At 49.4% G+C, this 23,198-nt stretch overlaps 1 protein-coding gene across 2 annotated transcripts in view; it reads right to left on the bottom strand.

Moving 5' to 3' along the window:
* Positions 1-23,198, bottom strand: part of LOC146181763 (membralin) — a 188,617-nt gene that overhangs the window by 47,514 nt on the left and 117,905 nt on the right. For both annotated transcript variants that reach the window (XM_084576775.1, XM_084576776.1), the window contains 2 exons: positions 15,453-15,909; positions 4,895-5,516 (listed from right to left, as the gene is read on the bottom strand). In XM_084576775.1, coding sequence (XP_084432901.1) covers positions 4,895-5,516; positions 15,453-15,719 — 889 coding nt within the window. In that variant the 5' untranslated portion in view covers positions 15,720-15,909. The remainder of the gene's footprint in view (positions 1-4,894; positions 5,517-15,452; positions 15,910-23,198) is intronic.

Here is a 23,198-nt window from a genome sequence, read left to right as displayed (position 1 = left end):
GCTGTCGCGTCAAAATGAGCCGCCGCCGTCACAGACGGCAAAATCCTCATTGATCGACAAGGTAATGAAGTCGCAATCATGTCCCCTAGCGCGGGAGTTTCAAGCACCCCACAATCCAATAAAGCTATAACAAATTGGGAGGGTCCAAATGAAGCCGAAAATGGCGAAAAGTCTCCTCTTCAGAAAATAGAAATAATTCAATAAAACGAATTTGTCGCCATTGGTGTTCGAGCCCAGGCCCTCTGCTTGCCACGCGGGCACGCAACGCACGGGACACGAAGGGTCCTCGGTACAAAGCGTGTTGAAGGGGCACTTAATAAAATAATAATTGGCTCATATGAAGGGAAAGGCACAGTATCTGTCACACTTGCTCTGTGGACACCTGAACCGCGCCGTAAGGGAAGGAAGGTGGGATTGAAAGTGGCAAGAGAGAAAGAGGGCTTGATGAACACATTGTGGTGCGTATGACTTACTGCTGTGCGTATGGGATGCGTACTGACGTTTCATTAATAATGTTTAAAACTGAAATAATTTAAACAATCGTGTTAAGAAAGTTCGCAGAATGAAAAGGCGGTGAAGGACTCTGGCGGTGTTAAAGGCGCTATCGCGTCTACTCTTAAAGCGAAGGTTAAGCATTCTCCTCTAATTTCTTTGTCTTCTATCCCTCAAATCGTCTCACGGACTCCACAAGAGATTTATTGTTAGCAACGCTATAAAGCCAGGCTGAGAAAAACAAAACCAAGCTACCCATTCTGCAAAAAAAAAAAAATGCAAAAAAAAAAAAGGACACAACAGATCGTTATCCCGTATGGCGCAGCATTCAACGGTTGTTTGCGTTATTAAATGAGGTGTCGTTTATTGCATTTTTTTTTCCTAAAATGGGCGAGAGAAAGACGGCGAGGCCGGAAGCTGGTAGAGGTTGGCGAGATTGCGAAGGAGACACAGAGCGAACGCGCAGCTCTGCCTTCGCGAAACATAGCGCATTACTGCATTATTCTACGCAGCCGATAATAAGTTGCAGATTTCCTTCCTTTGGTTTGATTTCATGTGGTTTATGGGGTTCAACGTTCGAAAACGACTCAACATGTACTATACACCGCCAGCGCACAGTACACGGACGTCTTCTGCGCTTCGCCTCCATCGAAACTTGGCCGGTATCGAATACGGGTCGCCTGAAACAATAGTCGATGTGCTCTAGTTATATCAAGCAGCCATGGTCGGGCTCCATTTTTAATACCGGAGGTTTCGCGCCAAGTGCAACGGAAATAACAAAAAATAAACATTTTATAAGCATTACAACGATCTAAATAGACAACTATCAGTGGTAGTCATTGGAGATGTCAACAAACCTGCTTCCTCGAGGTCAGACGGGAACGTAGGAAGGTAGGAAGGCTAGCGTTCTGTCACTGCTTGGATGGTTTGTTGGCTTCCTTGTTTCTTTCCTCATTTAGCCTGGACCGGAGCCAGTACTTAAACCACGCAGCGATGATAACCGCTCACCACGTAAGGCGTGCTAAGCACGGTTAACGTCTGGCAGAATGGTTTCGCCGCGTCTGTCTGGCTGACGTTAGGAAGCCTTAGCAAGCCGAGCATGCGCTGCACAAGCGCTCATGTCTCGTTCGGTACATACGCCTCGCACACTAAGCCATTCCTTCAGTTCAGGTTGTTGACTGTACATGCCAGTCAAACCACCACCTTCCACCGAGTTCATTGCCCTCCCTTCATTTTAGAACAGGTTACGACTTAGCTACAGCACGCTACACCCGATACGGGCTCACTTCGCAAAATATATAACGGAATGAACTTTTGCGAGCAGTTAGCCGATTTTCGAGGATGGTGTCGTGAAATAATGCGGGCGGACTACTGCTGCAGCATTCAGTGAAAGTCGATAAACTCGAATGCGGGACGAATGGCGGTTCAGATGAAACTGCCAGTATTACACAGGTGTTGTTCTTCAGTGATACATGCTTACGCAACCTTTAAAATGACACAACAGGAAGAAACGAAAAAGAAGAAAACAGGCGTGGCTTCTGGCAGCCGCACCTTCTTCTCAGTAGTCGCACCAAATTTCGCAGGTGAACGTTTCGAATCACACCGCACTCAAGAATCGTTTGCAAATGGCTTCTGCCTATGACTTCAGAAATGGTGGCAACCTGATGATCTAACGCTTAGAGGAATCCCCTACGGTGGAGTAGAGAACGAGCCAAAAATTTTGAGAGGACACTTCAGTTCCGCCTTACAGGTATGACGCGATAGCAGCCTGCGGTCCTCTCTAGTTGCATGCATACTCGTTAGCATAGAGTCGCCAGACGCTACACATTGCTTGAAAGACCACATGCTGTAAATACAGATCCCCGCTTGTACCCGAACAATAAGTCCGTGCCTTGCGTGGGTTAAGAGGTAACTTGTCCGGCCTCACGAAATATGTGGTCAGGGTATTCGACTCCCGCCTAAAACCAAAACTCTTGAAACATTTTCTTAAGCTAAATGACGTTCCCGATAAAGTTAAATGAGATTTGAGACATGCGGCGACCTTTAATTTGCATTACATGTCGTGTTTTAAGCACTTTCGTCTGACGCGTGACGTCACGTCTAACCTGCGCTGCGAAGTGTTCGAAATTCCCGCGCGAGGTCATGTGGCTGTGACCTCATCATCCAGTCGACCAATCAGGATTCACAGCTCACAGTCGCCGATGCCGACAACAAAAGGCTTTTATGCGGCATGGCACCTTAACGCTATCGGGCAAACATTTTGCTATCGTACGTTAGCCTGTCACATAATAGGGTATAAATTGCTCAATAGCGTCCACTAAACCACTATTCAGAGGCTATACAGCTTTCAAAGTGCACTGCGACTACGGCTCGCGGTAGCGAGTGTAAATGCGCGGGGCAAGGACGGGAAGGGTGACTTCACGGCAAATACCCCTTGTGAACTCCCCGTCTTCCCTGGAACGCGTGCCGGGGGCGGGGAAGAGGACGCCCATTTCCGATGGAAATAAAAGTTGTCCAACCAACCAACCCTTGTGAAGAAACGAGCGGAGAAAACATTTTGACGTGCTTAAAAAGTTCACTTGCACTAACTATTTGATATCAGCTGCTTTGTTCGTTTGTTTACTTGTCTTTTTGTTTGTCTGTCCGCTTAAACTCAAGAAACAGTGCTAAAACAAAGGACAAATATCAATAAGCGCGCTTTTCCTGGGTCATGTCGTACCCCTCTATTCCAGCGTTGTTTCTCGAGTTTCACAAATTACTGACAAGCTGAAGCCTATTCTATTTTGTTTGTTCGCTTGCTTGTTTTTCTTATTAGCGCTAACTAGCAGCACATGATTCAGTGTAAAAGCCCCCTTGGAAGCTCAAGCGCAAGCAGCTGGCTAGCTCATTTTCAAGGAGCTTAATTTTATCAGTGGGAAAAAGGCTTTTTTTTTTTCTTTTTCCCTGTACGCCGCTGGTCATTCAGTAGTGTGCATAGTTTTTCTTATTTCTTTTCCCCTTACCGAGAAGCAATTTCTTTGTTCGTTAAGTGAAAACAAGGTTACGGAAAGTTAATTAGCCTCGTCTCATTTTTAAGCGACAGAGGGCGAGAAAAAGCACAGCTCCACTTCATTTTTCCAGCGCCGGTCTTAAAAAGGTGAAGATGCTTTAATTACTCCTACCTAGCAAGCAGGCCGAGCACCGCAGCCCACGCGGGACAGAGAAGGCGACTTCGAATTTAGGGGCGGTGCTTAGAGCGCGGGATTTTCGAAAGTGTGCGTCTTTCTTCAGGAAGAGATAGCTAAAGTTCGCATAGCCATAGCGCTGAGGGCAATCGTGCTTTCGAAATTCCAAGAACTGGTATGACTATTATTAATGACTCACTACAAAAGCCTAATTGCAACCGGACTCCTAACTGCAATATTTAAAAATTGCTGTGGTTTAGCTCCGGTTAAACCTAGTGTGTCGCGAAAGCTTGTACGCCCGGTTACACAAAGCTCTTTATTGTCGTCCACCGTTCATGTGAAGAACGAACGCTTCTCATCCTCCTTTTATTAGCGGCCGAGTAATGACGTCATCTGTATAGCTACTGCGCATGCACGACGCGCACAGTGAGTCGGCGGCGGCGCAACGCAAATATGACGTCACGCACGTCGCATCTGTAGCTACTGCGCATACGCAACACGCGCAGCGAGGCTGTGGAGTCGGCGGCCGTAAAGTGTTGTAACCAAGCGCATGGTATATCCCTCGTTATGTCTTCTAACAGGTACACAATCATTCACACTTGTCTAGAGCGTTCGAGTGGTGTAATGCGGAGCAATTTAAGTCGTATCTTAACGCAGCTGCTTTGTCAGGGGCGACGCACTTGGGTATGCACGGTTCGCATGACTCTGCTGCCGCGCTGAAGGGCGAGATTTATCAGTAAATATCGGTACCTACCTGGGAATTTCTCTTCGCGCCTTCCGCACAGCACCGCCTGAACGGTCTAGACAAGTGTGATCGACTCTACACAGGTCTCTCGCTTGCGCTCCTGCTTTCACTCGAAAAATAAGCTTTTGAATAATAATAATTGGTTCACAATAAGGAAGAGGCGCAGTATCTGTCACACTTGTTTCTGTGGACACCTGAGCCGCGCCGTAAGGGAAGGGAGGAAGGTGACAGTGAAAGTGGAAACAGAGAAAGGGAAGCCGTAGTGGAGGGCTGCGGAGTAATTAGACCACCTGGGAATCTTTAACGTGCGCTTAAATCACACAGCACACGGACACCTCTCCCTTTCGCCTCCATCGAAACGCAGCCGCCACGGTCGGGATCGAACCCGGGTACTCCGGCACAGTAGTCGGGCGTCTTATAACTGCCCCATCGCTCAACCGCATTCAGCAGTTCCTCGCCCCTAATACGTTGGACATTAGCAACAGAAGCTCACCAGCTCTGGCCAGCATCTCTAGCTCGGACACGGGTTCCTGGAGCGGCTGCGGGTAGCCGTTCCCGTCGACGTTCTGCGGCGTCTCCTGGCTGCCGTTGGGCACCGCCTCGTTGTACACAAACTGAGAGCCCCCGCCACCTTTCACGCCTTTCATGTGACGTCCGCCTCCCAGCAGCGGCAAGGTCTCGTCGGCCTCCAACCCTTCGTCCTCATCCCCAGGACCACTGGTCGTCCTTTCCAGGTCAGGTTCCCGCGGCCTCTCCACGAATTCGCCGCGGCCGCCAACGTGGACGCCATCGGAGGTGGTGGCGTTGGACAGGTCGGCGACGTCCGCGAGTGGCGGCTGTTCGATGGCCCTCTCGGCGTCACTCCCGGTCGTAGGCGGCGTCGACGTCCGTGCCTGCGGCTGTACAGGAAGCTGGCCCAGCCGCTGGAGCCTCTGCTCCTTGAGGTAGGACTGTTCTACGGTGTATGGTTCGGAGGAGGAGGCCGAGTCGTGCAGGATCTCGATCCTCAGGATCCCGTCCTGCGGCCACTGGTGGCACACGTGCTCCAGGCAGTTGATGGGCGTCCGGATGAAGGCGGCGTGGATGTAAGCCAGGATGAAGAACGAAAGAAGCGCCTGCAATACGGGGACAAGGAACAGCCTTTAGGAGCAGAAACCAGTCTACGCACATGAGTGTATCCCCAACAAATATACAGTGCGCGGATTTCTTACGGTGAAAGTGAAAACTCGTTACGGGGAATAGAAAGGTGCAAAAACTTTCTAGCTCTCGGCGCACGTCATAGCCGCACCGTGAAGGAAGATGTGACTAGTGAAATAATGAATGAAGCTGTACAGAAACGTCGCAGCTCAGCGTTCTAATTGGCAGCTATACAGCATAGGGTGCATTATACGTCTAGAACTATTCCATCTACCGATGGGTCTTCAATGTGTAAATCGAAGAACACACAGGCTTCTTTCGTACTTAAATAGAGGCAATGCAAAAGACGAATGTCTACTGCGCCGCACCAACGCGCACAGAAACCAAAAGCAAACTTGTCTGAAGCAGTGAGACATATGACGCCAGCGCTGACAGACGAGTGCCTACAGGGCGACCGAACGCCAGACATACGTGTCTATCTGTTCTGAAGTTTTTGCGTGTCAGGGTTATTACATGTCCCGGCAGCTTTCAATCAATCGACATGAAAATGTTAATTGATTGAGGGCTGACTTCATCGTGTCAGACCATTTTTACAACTTTTAATCCGCCATTTTCTTTTCCAAGCCGCACTGCTCGGAGCGGCTCCAAGTTCAGTAGAAACGGTCACGCCGCTTATGGTCCGAGCAATGAATTACGAGCGACAATACGCAATTTTCCTGCATTCGACACGTATAAGCGATTTGGTCATAGGTCGGCACCATGAGGAGGGGCTCCCTCACACTCGCGACCAATGACACTCAACACCACTCATTCGCACTCACACTCATGCCCGCTCACACTCACATCCACTCAATCGCACTCACACTCATGCTCGCTCCCATTCACCGCCACTTACTCACACTCATGACTACTCCTATCCAAGGCCACTCACTCACACTCATGCCCTCTCCCATTCAAGGCCACTCACACTCATGCCGTCTCCCATTCATGACTACTCACTCACACTCCCGGCGACTCTCATACATGTCCACTCATTCACACACACACACTCATGGCCATTCCCATTAGCGGCCACTCTCACACTCCCACTCACGGCCGCTCCCATTCCAGACTACTCGCTCACACTCACGGCCGCTTCCATTTGCGGCCACTCACTCACACTCATGGCCGCTCCCATTCGGGGCCACTCACTCACACATGTCCGCTCCCATTCCCGACTGCTCGCTCACACTTAACTTATGGCCGCTCTCATTCGCGGCCACTCTCTCACACTCACACTCATGCTCGGTCCTGTTCACGGCCACTCCCACTCATGCCCGCTCCCATTTCCGACTACTCGCACACTCATGGTCGCTCCCATTTGTGGCCACCCACTCGCACTCACACTATGGCCGCACCCATTCGCGACCACTCACTCACACTCATGGCCGCTCCCATTTATGTCCACTCACTCGCACTCATACCCGCTCCCATTAACGACTACTCGCTCACACTCACACCCATGACCGCTCCCATTTGCGGCCACTCACTCACACTGGTGACCGCTCCCATTCAAGTCACTCTCTCACACTCACACTCATGCCCGGTCCTGTTCACGGCCACTCACTTACACTCATGCCCGCTCCCATTCCCGACTACTCGCTCACACTCACAATCAGCTCCCATTTGTGGCCACTCAGTCGCACTCACACTCATGGCCGCTTCCATTCGCGGCCACTCTCACGCGCGACCACTCTCATACGCGTCCACTCACTCACACTCACGGCGTGAGTGCGAGCGTGAGTGAGCCGATATGAGTGCGCTCATGAGTGAGTGCGCCGACCTATGGATTTGATTAATCCTAAATCGCTCATTCGAATGCCGCAGATTGTCGATTGGATAATTAAGACATCTGCTGAGAAACCCATTGATCATGTGTCACAAACTAGTAATCCGCTGGTCAGGCGTAGAATAAACCCACCCCCAATCAAGTCCATGATACTGGGCCACGTTTTAATTATGTGAGGCAGCTGTGCGATTTTATGTGTTGCGCACATATTGATGGGAATAGTTTTCTACGTTTACGATGCAAAGCAAAAGTATGCCTTTAAAGTTATTCCTGCACTCGCACAGAGTAGTTAAAACTGCCTGCGCTATTCGTAATTAATACTTTCATAATAAATCGATAGGGTGCTTTTTTTAATTGCCACGCAACTGTGTAATATTGCAAGATACTTTCCGAACACATTGATAGAAATAGAAATCGTTCGGGCTTCCAGTAGTAGGTAGCAAAAGCTTGCTACTGTTTTTGTCCAGCGCTCTCCGACGAGTAATTAAATTTGCTGCAAAAAGCCGATTGGATGCGTTTTTGAAAATAAGAAACTTCAAGCGTATCAAACGAGGATCCGTGGGTATTGAATGTCATGGCGAAGTTATACGTTGGGACTAAAAATTCTTGAGGCACTTAACACCCCTTAAGAGCAAAAAGGCGAAAGCCTTTGGGGCTGGCTCTACTGTAGCGTTTATTTGACCGCACTCCGCCGATTACACAGTGTAGAACAGCGGCTTCTTCTGTGCCGAATTAAAGGTAAGCAGCTCCACTCAGTGGCGATGGCGCGCGCTCGTTGCGCCGGTTGGTCTTTAGAGCTGGCAGCAGATGGCGTGCGCCGCACTCCCTCCTTTATCTCTCCAGTAGCCAGGCGCCGCGGCGCAACATGTAGGTTCCCTATCCCTCCTGGAGACCTGAGTGAAGGCATCGTTGTCGCACCCCTACGTTGCCTGGCGTGGCACAGTTGGTTAACGCGCTCAGCTTGTGATGGGAAGGATAGGAGATCGACTCCCGGAGGAAGCTAACTTTCTTTCCTCGAAGGTTGAACCCCGCCGATATCCTATGGAATCCCGCGGAATATCGCGGACAGGTCTCCTCCTCACGAGATTTTCACCATGAGCAGAGCCTTAAAAGTTACGCCCAAAAACTTTTTCACCGAATGTGTCCAAAATTTGCGGGTATGTGACCCTTCGACGTGTGGATAAACTGGTAAACAGCGTGCCGCTCTTATGAGTTCTAAGTTTGGACCGACTATAACGTTCAGTTTTTGTGCATGGTAGATGTGGGGAAGCCGGCATGATTCACGTGCTTATGTGGCAAATTACAAAGGCCCATGTAAAATGCACAAAACCGGCATCACAGTAGCGGAAGGCATCTACAGTATAAGCAGGCCATAGCCAAGAAGCACGGGAAGGGCGTCGCTCTAAGCAGATCACCAGCACAAGCAGCCGCGAGACGCTGTTACTCGCTGTTCTGGCAACGATATAACGTGCGGCAGACATGCACCTTCGCTGGCAGTCCGAGCAAAGCAAATGCGATGCTCTCCACCATTACGAAAATTCTTTAAGCAGTCAGCAGATTATCTATACATTCAATAAAATGTGCAGACTGTGAATAAATTTATGACCATGCACTACTCTGGTATACAGAATGCCTAAAACAATTTGACTGTCTACGGTCTATAGACTGTCTATGGACAAAAGGAAGTGAGGGCTGATATAGACTTCACTAGATGGAAACTCTGTAGATGTCTGTAGATGAAGGAAATGAAGAATATCAGCTTTAGTCTATTGGCATTTACAGTGTCTATATCTATAAGCAACAGATCTAAAGGATGGCAGTACAGTCGATCGAGGATATATCGAACCCGAATTGGGTCGTGAAAAGCTCGATATATCGATATACAAAGCTTGGCAACAAGATGAGCCTCTCTGTATCCAGAAGTGTGAATGCGGCGCACGAACACTAGCGGCGCGCTTCCTGCAGCGACGATCTGGCCGCCGGCGTGGCGTCAGTACTTTCGCGGTTGCGGACCGCGAGATGTATGCGCTCGCACCCGCATGCCGAGGAGCGTCACCTACCGCCACGAAGAGGAGAGTGCACCTCCACGTTCTGCTCAGTGAGCACACGCGCTCACCAAATATGTGAAAGGGACAGAGCGGAGCGTCAGAGTTCGCGCTGCTCGCGTATCGCGTGGCGCCGCACAAATGCCGTTGGGCTTTTAGTTGGACTTGGGGCTTACATCAAAGCTGCAGTGGACGGTGCATTGGAAAAAGCCAACGCAGATCATAAGAGGTCTAATCCTGGTACTTTTCATCGCAATAACTCATTTGAAATTAAAGTGTGTACATTCCAGTGTCGCCTTCAGCAGGAAAGCACCTATAGGCCGCGCCTCAAGCGTTCGGTCAGCTAGGCTGACTTCACCGCATGACAGCCAGCGCACTCCACATTAGCTTCCCCGCATAACAACGTCGTAATGAAGAAAAAAAGAGAAAAAAAAACGACCCAGGCAGAAGGCCTTTTTCGCGCAACATTCTCGATGGAGAGGAGTTAAGTTCGCGGCTTCTCCCAGAAGCATAGATGAAGTGTTCACCGCGGGTCCACTGTCGCGGGGGAGATTCCGGAGGGGCGGCCAAGATCAAGGGGCAGCTCTGACGCGTGCTTATTTATGACGGTCGCGCAGGCCACCGCTCTTCGGAAGTGGTATCCGAACACATGGGAACGGGCGACACCGCCGGTTCGGTCCGTTCCGGTTCTCGGAAAAGTCGCGCTTCGACTGTGCCGCGAAGGAGGCAAAACAGAGCAGTTAGGGAGCGTTGCGTAAGCGCAGTTGTAGGATCGGCGCTAACTGCTCTGTCCGTTTCTCGTTTTGAGTGGAGAGGGCGCGGAGGCCATAAATCCCGGAAACGCGGCGAAACACGGCTGGGCTCGGCGGACAGAATTGGGCTCGGAGGAGAGTGGAGTTCGGACGACAGTCGAGTCCAGACGGGCTATCCGAGGAGGGAGGCTAGGCTGACGGAGATCTCAAGGGACTCCGGCCTAAAGTGTAACAGAAGGCCAAGGCCTGATTCTGCTAGCCTCTGACCTCTGATCGGTCCACCCACTTGTACCGTTCGCGCCAAACCGAAGCTCAGCATCAGTCGAGCTGTTCGCAATATAAAATAACTGGCGCAGTCTCTTTACAGTTTCGCCTTTTATGTCATTATGTCGCACCTGAGGACATTGTAAAATATGTAAATATGTAAATGTAAATAAATGTCTACGGTCCACAAGGAACGGTCTCATCTCCGCGCCGCAATGTGTCGCTGAGCCACGGACACCGCGGTGGTCACCAACACCACTCTGTACGAGCAAAGACAGAAGAAGAGAGGAGGAAGAAATACCTGCCGTACAGGGAAACACATTCCCACGCCGTTCGCTCCCTAAAATAACTCGGTTTTAAAGCGTTCGCGCAGCCAGTAGACATCAAGGGCAGCGCAGCCGGCCCTGCTCCGGGCGTCTAAAGGTGATCGTTGCAAAGGTCCTTGCAGGAATATGGCGGGCAGTTCGATATACCGAATGCCCGCTGAACGGGAGTTCGGTGAACGCGAACAACACTTCAATACCTTTCCAAAGAAATATCCTGACAGTTCGACACAAGCAATAATTTGATATATCCGGGTTCGATAATCAGGGATTGACTGTAATCAATAAAACGACTATACAAGGTCTACGGACAATTTTTGTTCGAGGCCATGCTCGAGCATAAGCTCGAGCTTGTAACAAGCATCCGCCTTGCATTCGAGAGATATAAGGTTCGATTCCTGGTGCCCACCGGTTTTCAATGGGTACAAGGTTTCCCTCGGCCTAATAGTGATCGGCTCTTTGGGGCGAAATTCTTGGGAAAGGGGTGATGCACCAAAAACGTTGCGCAAATGGGCCAGTGATTCGTTCCGCCATCGAACAACCACAAGTCCGCCTCGTGTGGCAGAAGCCCATTATGTGGTCCTTCTTTAGAAGGGAAAGAATCACTGGCCCATCGGCGCAAAATTTTTGGTCCCTGACCCCTTTCCCAAGCATTTCACCCCAAAGAGCCGAGCCCATGCAGGCTGGAGGAAAGCTTGTACCCATTAAAAACCGGTGGGTCACCGGCGGTACCGGGGATCGAACCAGGTACCTCCCAACTGCGAGGCGGATGCTCGAGCATGGCCTCTCTTATTCTAACTCACTCGAGTTCTCTAGCTGATTTTTCTCCTCGTAGTGCGCATCTGCGAGAGAGTGGCATTGACCTCCCTGCTCGCTCATCATCGCCAACAATTAACCCCGATCACTCACCTTTAGTTGACTGAAATATTCCGACAATTCCGCTATTTTTGACTCATTTTCAGCGAAGAGAGAACATTTTCACACTCTGTCATTTCTCTCCAACATCATTCGTTTCAAACCACAGTCTCCCAGCTCCCTGCCTAGCGAACACACATTGGGTGTGCCAGCTAAAAACAACCAAGCTTTCAAAACAGACGGTGTAAGCACAAGCCCCAAATAGACCACTAAAATGCTGTTGAAAGTCGCATAGCCTATTCAGCAGTATTTCTTCGCCTATTTAAAAACATGATTCGTTACGTTTTAATCATTGGCTATGGGAATAAAGTGTCGAATAATATTAAAAAATAACGGATGGCTGTAACGTTCGCACACAGGTACCGTACCATTTACAGTGCTTTAATTAGCTGCCTTTAAGGATGGCCCGAATAAAGCCTGCGATTTTTATTATTTTTATACACAGTACGAGTCACTGTAATGACAGACAGCCGAAACCCGACGCCAATTTCGCAATAAAGCTAAAGCTTGGATACCAATATTGGCTCGCATAGGTTAAGGAAGCAGTGACCCTGGTCGACGTAACCGCCAGCTGCCGTGTTATCGCAAAGTCGCAGCGCTCCGTACCCCATACGGCATGCTTACGAAGTGCTGCGCCTAAAATTCGGTATATAATTACAAATAAGCCGTCACGGAGAAAAAGATCCACGTTTTCGAATACATGAACGTAGTTTCTTGATGTTTGACTACGCCTAAGGTCCATATTTCCTTCAATTCCGCTCGCAACAGAGGAAGGGGTTCGCGAAGCCCGGCCGTGTTTACCGAACTTAGAAAGGGGAAAGGCGGTGTTGTTGTTTTGTTTTCTCGCGATGAACAACGCACGTGGCGAGCCTCCGTTTTCCGGGAAAGCGTCCGAAGTCCGCGCCCGCACTCTACACGGGAAACTCGGGGGAGGTCTGAATGCGCACGTATACTACACGCCGCATTAGTGAACGGGCGCAATCGGCGCGATAATATGCAAAGTTTTCCGGCAAAGAAATATTAAAGATAGCGCTCTGGGACCCGCGACTCAAGCTGCCAGACATGAAGTTTTTACGGCCAACACTGTGCTTGATGACGTCACAGTCATGCAGGGGTTGTCGAGCAGACGACGGCGACAATGCACTACTGGGCGCGGCTTGTACTGTGTGGCGTCGCCTGTACTATAGTGTACTAGAATATACCTGCACGATCCTATGAGGTGCTATTGGCACAGGGCAGGGCAGCGCTACTCTGAAACAGCTAGCCTGGCACGACGCAGACACGGCCCACAGCTTAACTGCGAACAGCACAGATCGTGCAATCACCGTGTTGTAGTTTCAGCTCAGACTTTAATGCATTCCTTTGCAGCTATGGGCGATGGCTGAATTTCGTCATTGATATTCGTGACCAGCAGGTTCGTTGCGTATGGCATGGAAGACTTCAACATGAATTTGAAAGTTCATTTCGCTCGGAACGCAATCATTTTCGCAAAATATCGAATTCCTACAAAATTTTGTGTAGGCTCTAATTTTCATCCATCGAAATTGAAATTATTTGCAAAAGACATTAGTTTTGGTCGTGTAGCAGCGCGTAGAAAAATGACATTAACTTGAACAAATGCCACTCGGAGGGAATGATATTAATTTTTTTCATGTGGCAGGGGCGCAGGGCTGTGTATTGCTGACAACGATCTCACTTGCAGCGAGGCGGATTTTGGGTCGGTATCGAGAGAAAAAGAAAGAGAATTTTTAGTAACGATCGGTCGCCTTCATATACGCCCAGCACTTGCATCGAGGTTTGTGAGCGCATAAATGGCTTAAAAATTGTAGGGAATTAATGCTTCATACGGAAACAACTTAGCCGCATTCAAGATCGCTCGTTCGTTCTGCCCTCATTGGCCATCTATGCCAGATACTGCTTATATTTTTTTTTTTAAGCTGAATTTGAATGACGAGTCCCAGCTGTCATTGCCTGATGACACAGAGGGCGATTCACCGACATCACATAGTATGTTTCACATGGTGCCGCCCATTCTCGCTAGTTATCGGCGGCGGCGCTTTGCGTAGTGTTTAAGCTACACGGTCCCACGTACTCTTTAACAATTGACCTTACTGTACGGTCGGAAACGGTTGAAACGCGACAAAGCGAGCGCTTATAATCTTCGATAAATTCGTAAAGCTTATGCGCTTAGGTAAAAGGACATAATATTTAGACATGTGGCTCTTAACAAGCATCGTTTGTAGGACATTAAATGCACGTACCCCACGCTTGGAGCACCGTGTTTAATTCATTGAAGGGCTCCGGCAATTTTTCGACCGTACTGAGTTAATGATTGATTTTTTTGCTGAAGGCTTGGTCATCACAGTACACGACTTCATTTTTTACAATACGCAAGCAGTAATTTTAAATAAGCAAAAACAATTCAATCAAAATTGAAACTCCTGCGCGGGGCCCGGGGGAGCACTGCTTTGCGTGACGTCACGTGATGACGACACATGCGTGCAGCCGAGCCGCAAGCACCCGCTGCCGTTCTGCCGATGTGTGCGAACGTCAATCGCTGTCGCGTACTGCAGGCCATGCGCATGCTCGAGAAGAGCAGACAGCATGGCTTAGTGCGCATGCACATTGTGCGATCATTCGTCACCCGCTCTATTGGGAGTGCTTTGTAAAGCCCGGCGGCCACGAAGTCTCATGTTCCCTTTAACAATGGACCGTACTGTACATCACGCTATGAAACGTGTCATTGCCATGATACAAATCCAATCATCACGGGTAATCCCACGGGGGATGCTTAATTAAGCATGGTCTATTAAGATTAGAACGCGATAGCGTTGTAGGGCCCCGTTCGCGTCGCGAATTCAGTAGGTATACTTTTTTTTTTTTTTTTTTTCAGCTTGAACAAGCGAGCCTACGAGGCCTATTTGCCTGTGTGTGTCTGACAACACGAAAGTACTCGGTTCGACTTCCACCGGCCCCCACTGAAAAAGTTGACTCAGTTTTCATTTCCGCTCAATTGTCTTCCTTTCGCTACGAACCTTCCTTGAGGAATTTAGCGGCAATCTGAAAATTTAGAACCACTCCTGAACTTTTCATCCGGACTTTTCGTTTACGGATGACTTTGGATTTTCTGCGACACGGGACCCTTAGCGACTTCGCATTGAAGTCTTATAAATCCGGCCGATGAAGCGATGTGCCTGTAAGAGAGCGGTGCTGACACGATGTAACGGCGCGTGACGCAGAATGTCTCATATAGTGGGTCGAGGCGCGTTACCATGAGCGCGCATATAGAGAGCCTGCAAAGCAAAAGCTAGGTACCTGAAAAATAAAAGGAAAACAGCGAATATTCTGTTGAAATAATTGATCAGTGGACGCTGCATACCCACAATGAAGCGGGGCTCTAAATTGCAGCTAGTCATTTAGCGCTTGTTTGTATAGAAGCACCCGGCGCGTGTACACATTAGTTTCTCCCAGGTGGCTGCAGCATCATCAATGTGTTCGCTTCTACACAAACAGGCACCTTAATTTTATGCCTCAGGCCGCCTTAGGAAAAATCAGCCCGAGCTGAAAAAAAAAACCACGAAAGACGAAAATTCTCGGGGCGACGCATGAGCAACGGCGACTCGTATCCCGGAAGAATTTTTGAAAACGACCGCTAGGCGGCTTTCAGCGGCGGTGCACGGTAGAATTACTATATAATGTGCACGGTAGGGTGCCTCGATGTCAGCACCGGCGTTGCATCGAGGCACCCTAGCGCACGGGAACGCACACACTTCAGCGTCTTCCTCACCTTCAGTAGCGTGATGTACTCGAACAGAGTCCGCACTGAGGGAGGCACTGCGCTCGCGTAGGCGAGCGCCACGCGCACAAACAGGGCGTGGAACAGCCTGTCGCGGACACTGTTCATCGGGTTGCCGCTGTTGTTGCTGCTGCCGCCGCCACCTCCGGCGTTGCGCGACAGGCCGCCGCCATTGTTGTTGTTGAAGTTGTTGTTGTTGTTCAGGTTGTTCGCAGCCGCGCCCAGCAGGTGGGGAAGGATGCCGATGTTGAGCGCCATGGCGAGGGCGGTGAACACACCGGTGCACACGCTAGCACGATGTAGGTGGGCAGGAAGGAAGGCGGTAGAGGGGAGAAGCCTGGGACGTCCAAGGGCAGTCCCGTCCTGTCGTCGGCCTCACGGGGACATCGCGGCGACGGACTCTGACGTCGTCATGACAGCGGCCTCCGTCTGGGGCGGTGCCGTGATCCTGCGCGGCGAAAGGGCAATCGTACGAAAATTGAAAACACCAGCAAGAAACGAAAGTGAACACACGTCAACAAAGGAAATGACTGGTGGGCAAACCCGCGCACTAAAAGAGACGAATCAGTACTGCGCCCCTTGTAAATTTTCTATCGATCTTGAGTGCCGTTAGCGCGCTTTCACAACAGAGACACGAAGTGCTCAATTAAAATTCAAAATCACGAAACATCGCCAGAAAAGGATGCAAGAGAAGGAACAGCGCACGCCCAAACTATTTCTTCCGTCTACAAAGCTAATTTTACACTCGTTGTAGGGTAACGGAATCTCTCCCGCCTAAACGGTGTTTGAGGCCACGTGACCATGATAATGAGGGGAGGGAAACCTTGGAAGCAACAAATCAGCATGCGATCATCGTTAACGTAAAACGTTAAAAAAGAAAGCCCTTGCAGCCACAACACGAAGACAATGACACACACGCGGAGCTTGTTGACGCTTGCGTGGAGCGGTCGTCCCATAGGTCATGAGGAGGGCTCTGCCACGCACCTGCACTTTTTATGGCCAGTAAAGTTCACACCACCCACCACCACCACATTGCGCCATACCTCCAGTAAACAAAAACAAAAAAAGAAAAAAGGGAAACACTTTTCCTGCGTTCACCACAACTGTCTTGTTCAAACTTCATTTCACACCTACGGTGTGCAAAATGTACATTTATATATTCTCCAATTTTGCTATATTAGCTCGCTCCAAGACCTCTGACCAACTGGGCCACAAGTTTTTGGAAGCAGTCGTGTTTCATTCCTCGTGGCTCTACTGTTGAGTGCGCCGAGGTTGTTCAGCTAAAATGTCAAATGGATTTTAAACGGGCGTTAACTTTATAGCATTGCCTCATGATTCACCCTGTGTTTCAGCGCGTTAAAAACTTCAAAATAAGTGCGTGGCTAGCCATCCAAACGGCCGTCTCGTGTGTGGTAGGTAACATATTGCTGGGCACTAATTGTTCGGCGCGTTTTGTGACGTCACGAGCCCACGTGATTCAGATGTCAGGCGCTGCCACGTTTGGCTTCTCCTTTAATTATTCGTAAGCAAATTAGTACGTGTTAATCATTATTGAATTCCTTAATTATATATTAATGGATTACTGACAAGACAAGTAGCAGAGTACATGCTCACGAACGAGGACCCGCGGTAGACGCACAGACGGGAGCTGTTAACACTGCCAAGTCACTCCATTAAAGGCGGAAGCGAAGTTTCCGCAAATATCTTTTTTTTTATATATATATATATCTTAATCTATCTACTCCGCTTGGCCTCCTCCGTGTTGCAGTTTAGAGATAAACGAACCGACGTCACCACTACGTCAGGGTGGTATGACCTCGTCAGACAACTCGTCGGAGACGCTTTTCCGTCTACCGTGACATTCTTGCGCAACATTCTCTCGGATTCGCCAATGGGAAGACGGCCAACACAACGCGGCGCGCTACAGAAAATTCACTTCGATCGAGTCTCTCTCTCATACAACGAAAAGCGACATCTGTGGACGCGGGCATCACTTCTGTGTGCGGCCTGACACCAAGCGACAACCGCCACTGAGATGATAACCTGCTTCCTGACGCAAATAAAAAAGGAAAAGGAAAAAAAAACAACTAAGAGGTGAGGCAGCGACAACGCACCAAACAAAGTCGGTTACAGGGCAGAGCCCAGCCGCGGTGGTGCAGTAGCTAAGATGCCCGACCACTGTGTCAGAGTACCCGGATTCGATCCCGACCGCAGCCGGCTGCGTTTCTATGGAGGCGAAACGAAGAGGCGTCCGCATGTCAGCGCACGATAAAGATACCCGAGTGGTCGAAATTACTCCGTAGCCCTCCACTACCGGCTCCTCTTTCTCTCTTTCCACCTACCTCCCTTCCTTAACGGAGTGGTTCTGGTGTCCACAGGCAAATGTGACAGATCCCGCGCCTCTACTGTAATTATTTATTTACTACAGCGCAGGCGTATTTACAGGTGACCGACCAAGCGTACGAGACCCATCGCGCAAAAAAAAAAAAAAAAAAAAAAAAAAAAAAAAAAAAGACGGGTCCTCCGTTATGAATGCGGGCAAGCGAAAACTGCGGTTTCTTTTTGTTTTTTTTTGTTTTTTGTTTTTTTCGCATCCCGCCTATTTCGCGCAAATAGGCTTCCCAGCAGACAAGCAAAACCGTGACTTTTCCCAGGGTCGGGACTCCCTCCTGGCGAGCGTCCAGGTTTGTGAAGCACGCCCGGGTAGCTCGCCAAAAACACATGCGCGAAACAAACTTAATTGTTCTTGCCTTCTTTGCAAGTTGGAGAATTAGGGGCGAGAAAGAATAATACCGCGCAGAAAGTACACAACGAGCATAGTTTTCGGCACACTTATTTAATAGCCGTATTTTATCCCGTTCTCTCTCTCTCTTCTTTCCGGTTGTTAACACGGAGGATACCTTTTCTGCGAGCTTCGCTTCTGCAATCAACCGACGCTCGTTTCTGTCGCCATTCGGCACCAAAGTAACAAAGGAGAAGAAGAAATACGCTGTACGCAATCCTCGAAGCTCGTTTCTCTCTGGGGGATTGTTACAGGGCACTTAACGCCTTGCCCAGGACATGGGACACGCGCGACAAGGGGATCCCCCGACCACGCCGTCTTTCTGAGAAAAGCCCCACGAGACCGACTTGAGAGGACAAAGACAACGACCGCCAGAAGGAGGCACGCGTTACGAGATAGCGAGAGCTCGCGTGGCGGTCAGCTACTCGACACGTACCCCAACCAACAAGCCGGACAAATGGTCGCACAGGTCAGACGATCTCTCTTTCGCTCGTTGATGCAAAGCGACGGAAAAGCCCCGAGGGAACGGTTTTCTTCTACTTTTACAGGGCGCTGCATTCGGGGTACCGCAGCACCGCTTAGCTCCTGGGGCACCATTTTGGTCGACCCGTGTGCGAGGTAAATGTCATGATAAAAAAAAAAAACGCAATAACATCGCGCCTGTATGCTCACGTGCAACCGGCCGGCAAAACCGCATCCGGTCTAATCTTCGTTAAAAGTAAGATTAGATTGTCTTTCTATACTCCGCGCTCCGATGATAGTTCAGCGCATTTACTGCTGCGGACATTCACTCACTCACAACGTAGGGAGAGACGTCGAGACAGTTAGTTGATTACTCCGTGCCTGCGGTCGCGAAATCGTGAATGGAAGACAACACCGCTGACCTTTCTGATAGCACTTACGACAATACCGTCTCATTTTCAGTAATAACAAAGGTTTCTTTTTTTATTTTTACGATAATAATGAATTTCTATATTGTCATTTTTTTTTTTTTTTTTTTCACTGTTGTCTTTAGCAGCCCAACGCGCATGTCAGACGAAATTCAGTACTGTACGCGAAATGCGGTCGCGGAATAAAGGAGCTAGATTATCGTATTCGGCGATAGCTGGAACAATACCGTGCTCTCTCTCGCTCTCTGTTGGATGGAATAACTTCATTTGAACCCATCAAGAAATGTTCCTCCCCTCTCAGCAGGCGGAAATCCATAGGGATTCAGCGGTGTCCAGGGCCAGATGGATGGTTTTCTTTTGGACGTATTCGTTATGGCTAATTAATAAAGCCTCCCAGGTCTCTATAGGGCATGTCCACACCAGGTGCATCACGTCTGCAATTTCGTTGCAATGATTGCACCGGAGGTCCTGTATCGCCGGATACCATTTGCTTAGTGCAAGTGTGTTGGGGGAAAAACCCCACCTGCAACTTTCTCCATACGACCTCTTCCTTTCTGTTCAGAGCTTTGTCTGCTCAAGGCGGTGTCTTTCTAATCTGTAATGATTTAGAATATCATGATATGTTTTCAGCTCCTCGCTCTGAAGGGACTCTCTGCTCTACCAGACCTAACTGGCATCCCGGTGTTTGAGGCCTCGGGCCAGTGCGTACGTGCGCTGTCTCGTTCTCTCGCAGGCCTTCGTGGGCCTGCCCCGCCTCGGTGGTGCAGTGGTTAAGAACTTAAGATGCCCCACTACTGTGCCGGAGTTCCCGGGATGGGGCTGGGACAGATAGGTCACCGCCGCTTGCGTCGGGGGCTAGCCTGTCATATATCGGTTGTAGGTCGTCATTGCACCCGCCACCGCTTCGGTGGTGGACGACGGCTGTTATTGCGGCGCCCGTCTTTCTCTCCGCCCCGCCGGGGTGGTGCAGTGGTAAGACGCCCGACTACTGTCCGGAATTCCCGGGTTCGAACCCGACCTCGGCGGCTGCGTTTTGATGGAGGCGAAACGAAGTGGCGTCCGCGTGCTGTGCGATGTCAGCGCACGTTAAAGATCCCCAGGTGGTCGAAATTACTCCGTAGCCCTCCACTACGGCTCCTCTTCCTCTCTTTCCACTTTAACTCCCACCTTCCTCCCTTCCCTCACGGCGCGGTTCAGGTGTCCACAGAAAACGGGTGAGACAGTTACAGCGCCTTTCCCTTCCAGTGAACCAATTATTAAAAGCCGCGGAGGTGGCTCAGCTACAGAGCCAGTAGCAGGCCTGTGCATTTTATTTTCCTTCTTCCTACAGCCACAACAACAACAGTTCCCGGGTTCGAACCCGACCACCGGCGGCTGCGTTTCGATGGAGGCGGAACGGAGAGACGTCCATGTGCTCGATGTCAGTGCAGATTAACTATCCCCACTTTTCCACTACCTGTGGGAATGTCCTTCCCCCCAGGCAGTGCCCCCCATCCCCCATCCCAGCTTTTCTTCCTGGGAGGCTGCTTTGCGGACAGCTCAACCCGCCGGTCAGAAATGGCTGGTAGGTCGGGCTCTATGTGAAGCAAAAGCCCGTGGACTCCTGGACTAGTAGGGGACCACCCTGGAAGATTTTTTTTTTTATTAAATAAAGTTGTTTCCATCCATCCAACTATCCCCAGGTGGTCGAAATTACTCCACAGCCCTCCATTACGGTTCCTCTTTTTCTCTTTCCATGTTCGCTCCTACCTTTCTCCTTCCATTTCGGCGCGGTTCAGGTATCCACAGAAACAAGTGTGACAGCTAGATACTGCGCCTTTCCCTTCCTGTGAACCAAGTATTATATAATTCGTGCCCCCCCCTCTCTCTCTCTCTCCTATCTATCTATCTATCTATCTATCTATCTATCTATCTATCTATCTATCTATCTATCTATCTATCTATCTATCTATCTATCTATCTATATCTATCTCTATCTATCTCTATCTATATCTATCTATATCTATCTATCTCTATATCTATATCTATCTATATCTATCTATCTATCTATCTCTATATCTATATCTATCTATCTATCTATCTCTCTCTCTCTCTCTCTCTCTCTCTCTCTCTCTCTCTCTCTCTCTCTCTCTGTTGTGAATAAAGTTGAGCCCCGCCGGGGTGGTGCAGTGGTAAGACGCCCGACTACTGTGCTGGAGTACCCGGGTTCGAACCCGACCTCGGCGGCTGCGTTTCGATGGAGGCGAAACGAAGAGGCGTCGTGTGCTGTGCGATGTCAGCGCACGTTAAAGATCCCCAGGTGGTCGAAATTACTCCGTAGCCCTCCACTACGGCTCCTCTTTCTTTCCACTTTCACTCCCACCTTCCTCCCTTCCCCAACGGCGCGGTTGCGGTGTCCACAGAAAACAAGTGAGACAGTTACCGCGCCTTTCCCTTCCTATAAATAAATAAATAAATAAATAAATAAATAAATAAATAAATAAATAAATAAATAAATAAATAAATGAGCTTCATCGTTGACATCCTGTATTAATAAACTGCCGTCTCTCGCTCGCTTTGGCTTCGATTACAATCGGCTTCCGGTCCCGTATCATAGTGCGAAGATCTAAAAGAAACATATGAACCTCTTAGACCGCAAAAGGCCGGCGTTATGTGCAATTTCCACGCACGCCCGCGTGCGCAGCCGCGCGGTAAGAGAGATTAACAACGCACCAGAGAGAGAGAGAGAAATAACAATAAAGAGCAGCATCACTTCGAAGCAGACGCAAAATGGTTGAGGGCAAAGCATCGAGTACATACACCTGGAGTCACTAAGTAGATATAGTGCAGTGCACCAAAGTCAGTCATTCAGAAGGACGGGGATGAAGGGCTCGCTACCTTAAAGTCCGCTCGAGCATATATCCTGCTCAAAGTCTCGGCTAAGCAGAGCAGCCAAGTTCCCGACAAGACTTTCGCCTGATCAACCGGAGGTCTTGCGACTTTTCTTTCAACAGGCCCCTACGTAGCCTATGCATATTCGCGGACGTATAGCATACACAGGCTATGTGCAATTCGTGACAGAGCCTCAGTCGAGTATACTCATTCGAATGTCACATATTCTTGAGCCCATAGCCAGTTACCCTTCGACGGACTCCTAGCACTGTGCACCTGGCGCCGGAGATACCAAGGACAGGCCCACCGACGGTGGACGCAGTAAAGGCTTGTTTACAAACACCCAGAACTGCGGCGCAGAGTAGACGAACACGGAGAGAGAAACGAAGCACAGGCACACACTACCATGCTGTAATACAAAACGGAACCCGAACTTCCTCTTTCACACCGAGGCACAACTTCCTCCTCTACTCCCAAGTACATCACACTCGCACACCTCTTCTTTCCCAAGCAGATATGTCTGGCCAACAATAAATATTAGCAACCCTCACATCCAAGGTAAAGTCCAGCAAGCAACGAATAAGTCCAACACTCACATCGTCCAAACAAGACAGTCACAACTTCCGCACATAGGCACAAACAAACAAAAAAGAAAAGCACCACACATCTGCAGCTGCCATAAATCACGTTCCCGTTCACTCTTAATACACCTAAACGGCGAGTCCGGTTTGTGAGTTTGAACAGTAAAAAACACATCAAGGCAACCCTTCTTTCAATCGCTGATCACCTTGGCCAATTATCACATAACACGATGGCTTTTGCTAGCTTTCTTCTTCACAAGCACAAAATTCTTCGTAATTGCCTGGGTCGCCTTCTCTTCATATAGGCCAGCCGGAACCACTACGAAGTGCCTTGCTTTGTTCGTTTGAGAAAAAAAAAAAAAAAAAAAAAAAAACGAAGGCTATTCCTCTAAACAAACAAAAAATCGCGACTAGTAGAATACGTTTCATCGATACGTGGGCCCATTTTCTGAGTTTGGAGTATGTACTGGGAGTGAACGAGATTCGTGGCAGCTGCAGGTGTAATGGTTTTTTGTTGTTGTTGATGTTTTTTGTTTTTTGTTTTAGTTTGTGTCTTAGTGGCGGAAGTTATGTCTTGTTTGTATGATGTGAGTGTTGGACTTATTCGTTGCAT

Source organism: Amblyomma maculatum, chromosome 8 (genome assembly GCF_055883805.1).
Source record: "Amblyomma maculatum isolate TAMU_Amacu chromosome 8, ASM5588380v1, whole genome shotgun sequence".
Taxonomy (NCBI): Eukaryota; Metazoa; Arthropoda; class Arachnida; order Ixodida; family Ixodidae; genus Amblyomma; species Amblyomma maculatum.
Note: the sequence above shows the minus strand (reverse complement) of the source record. Positions and strands in the feature narration are given on the sequence as shown.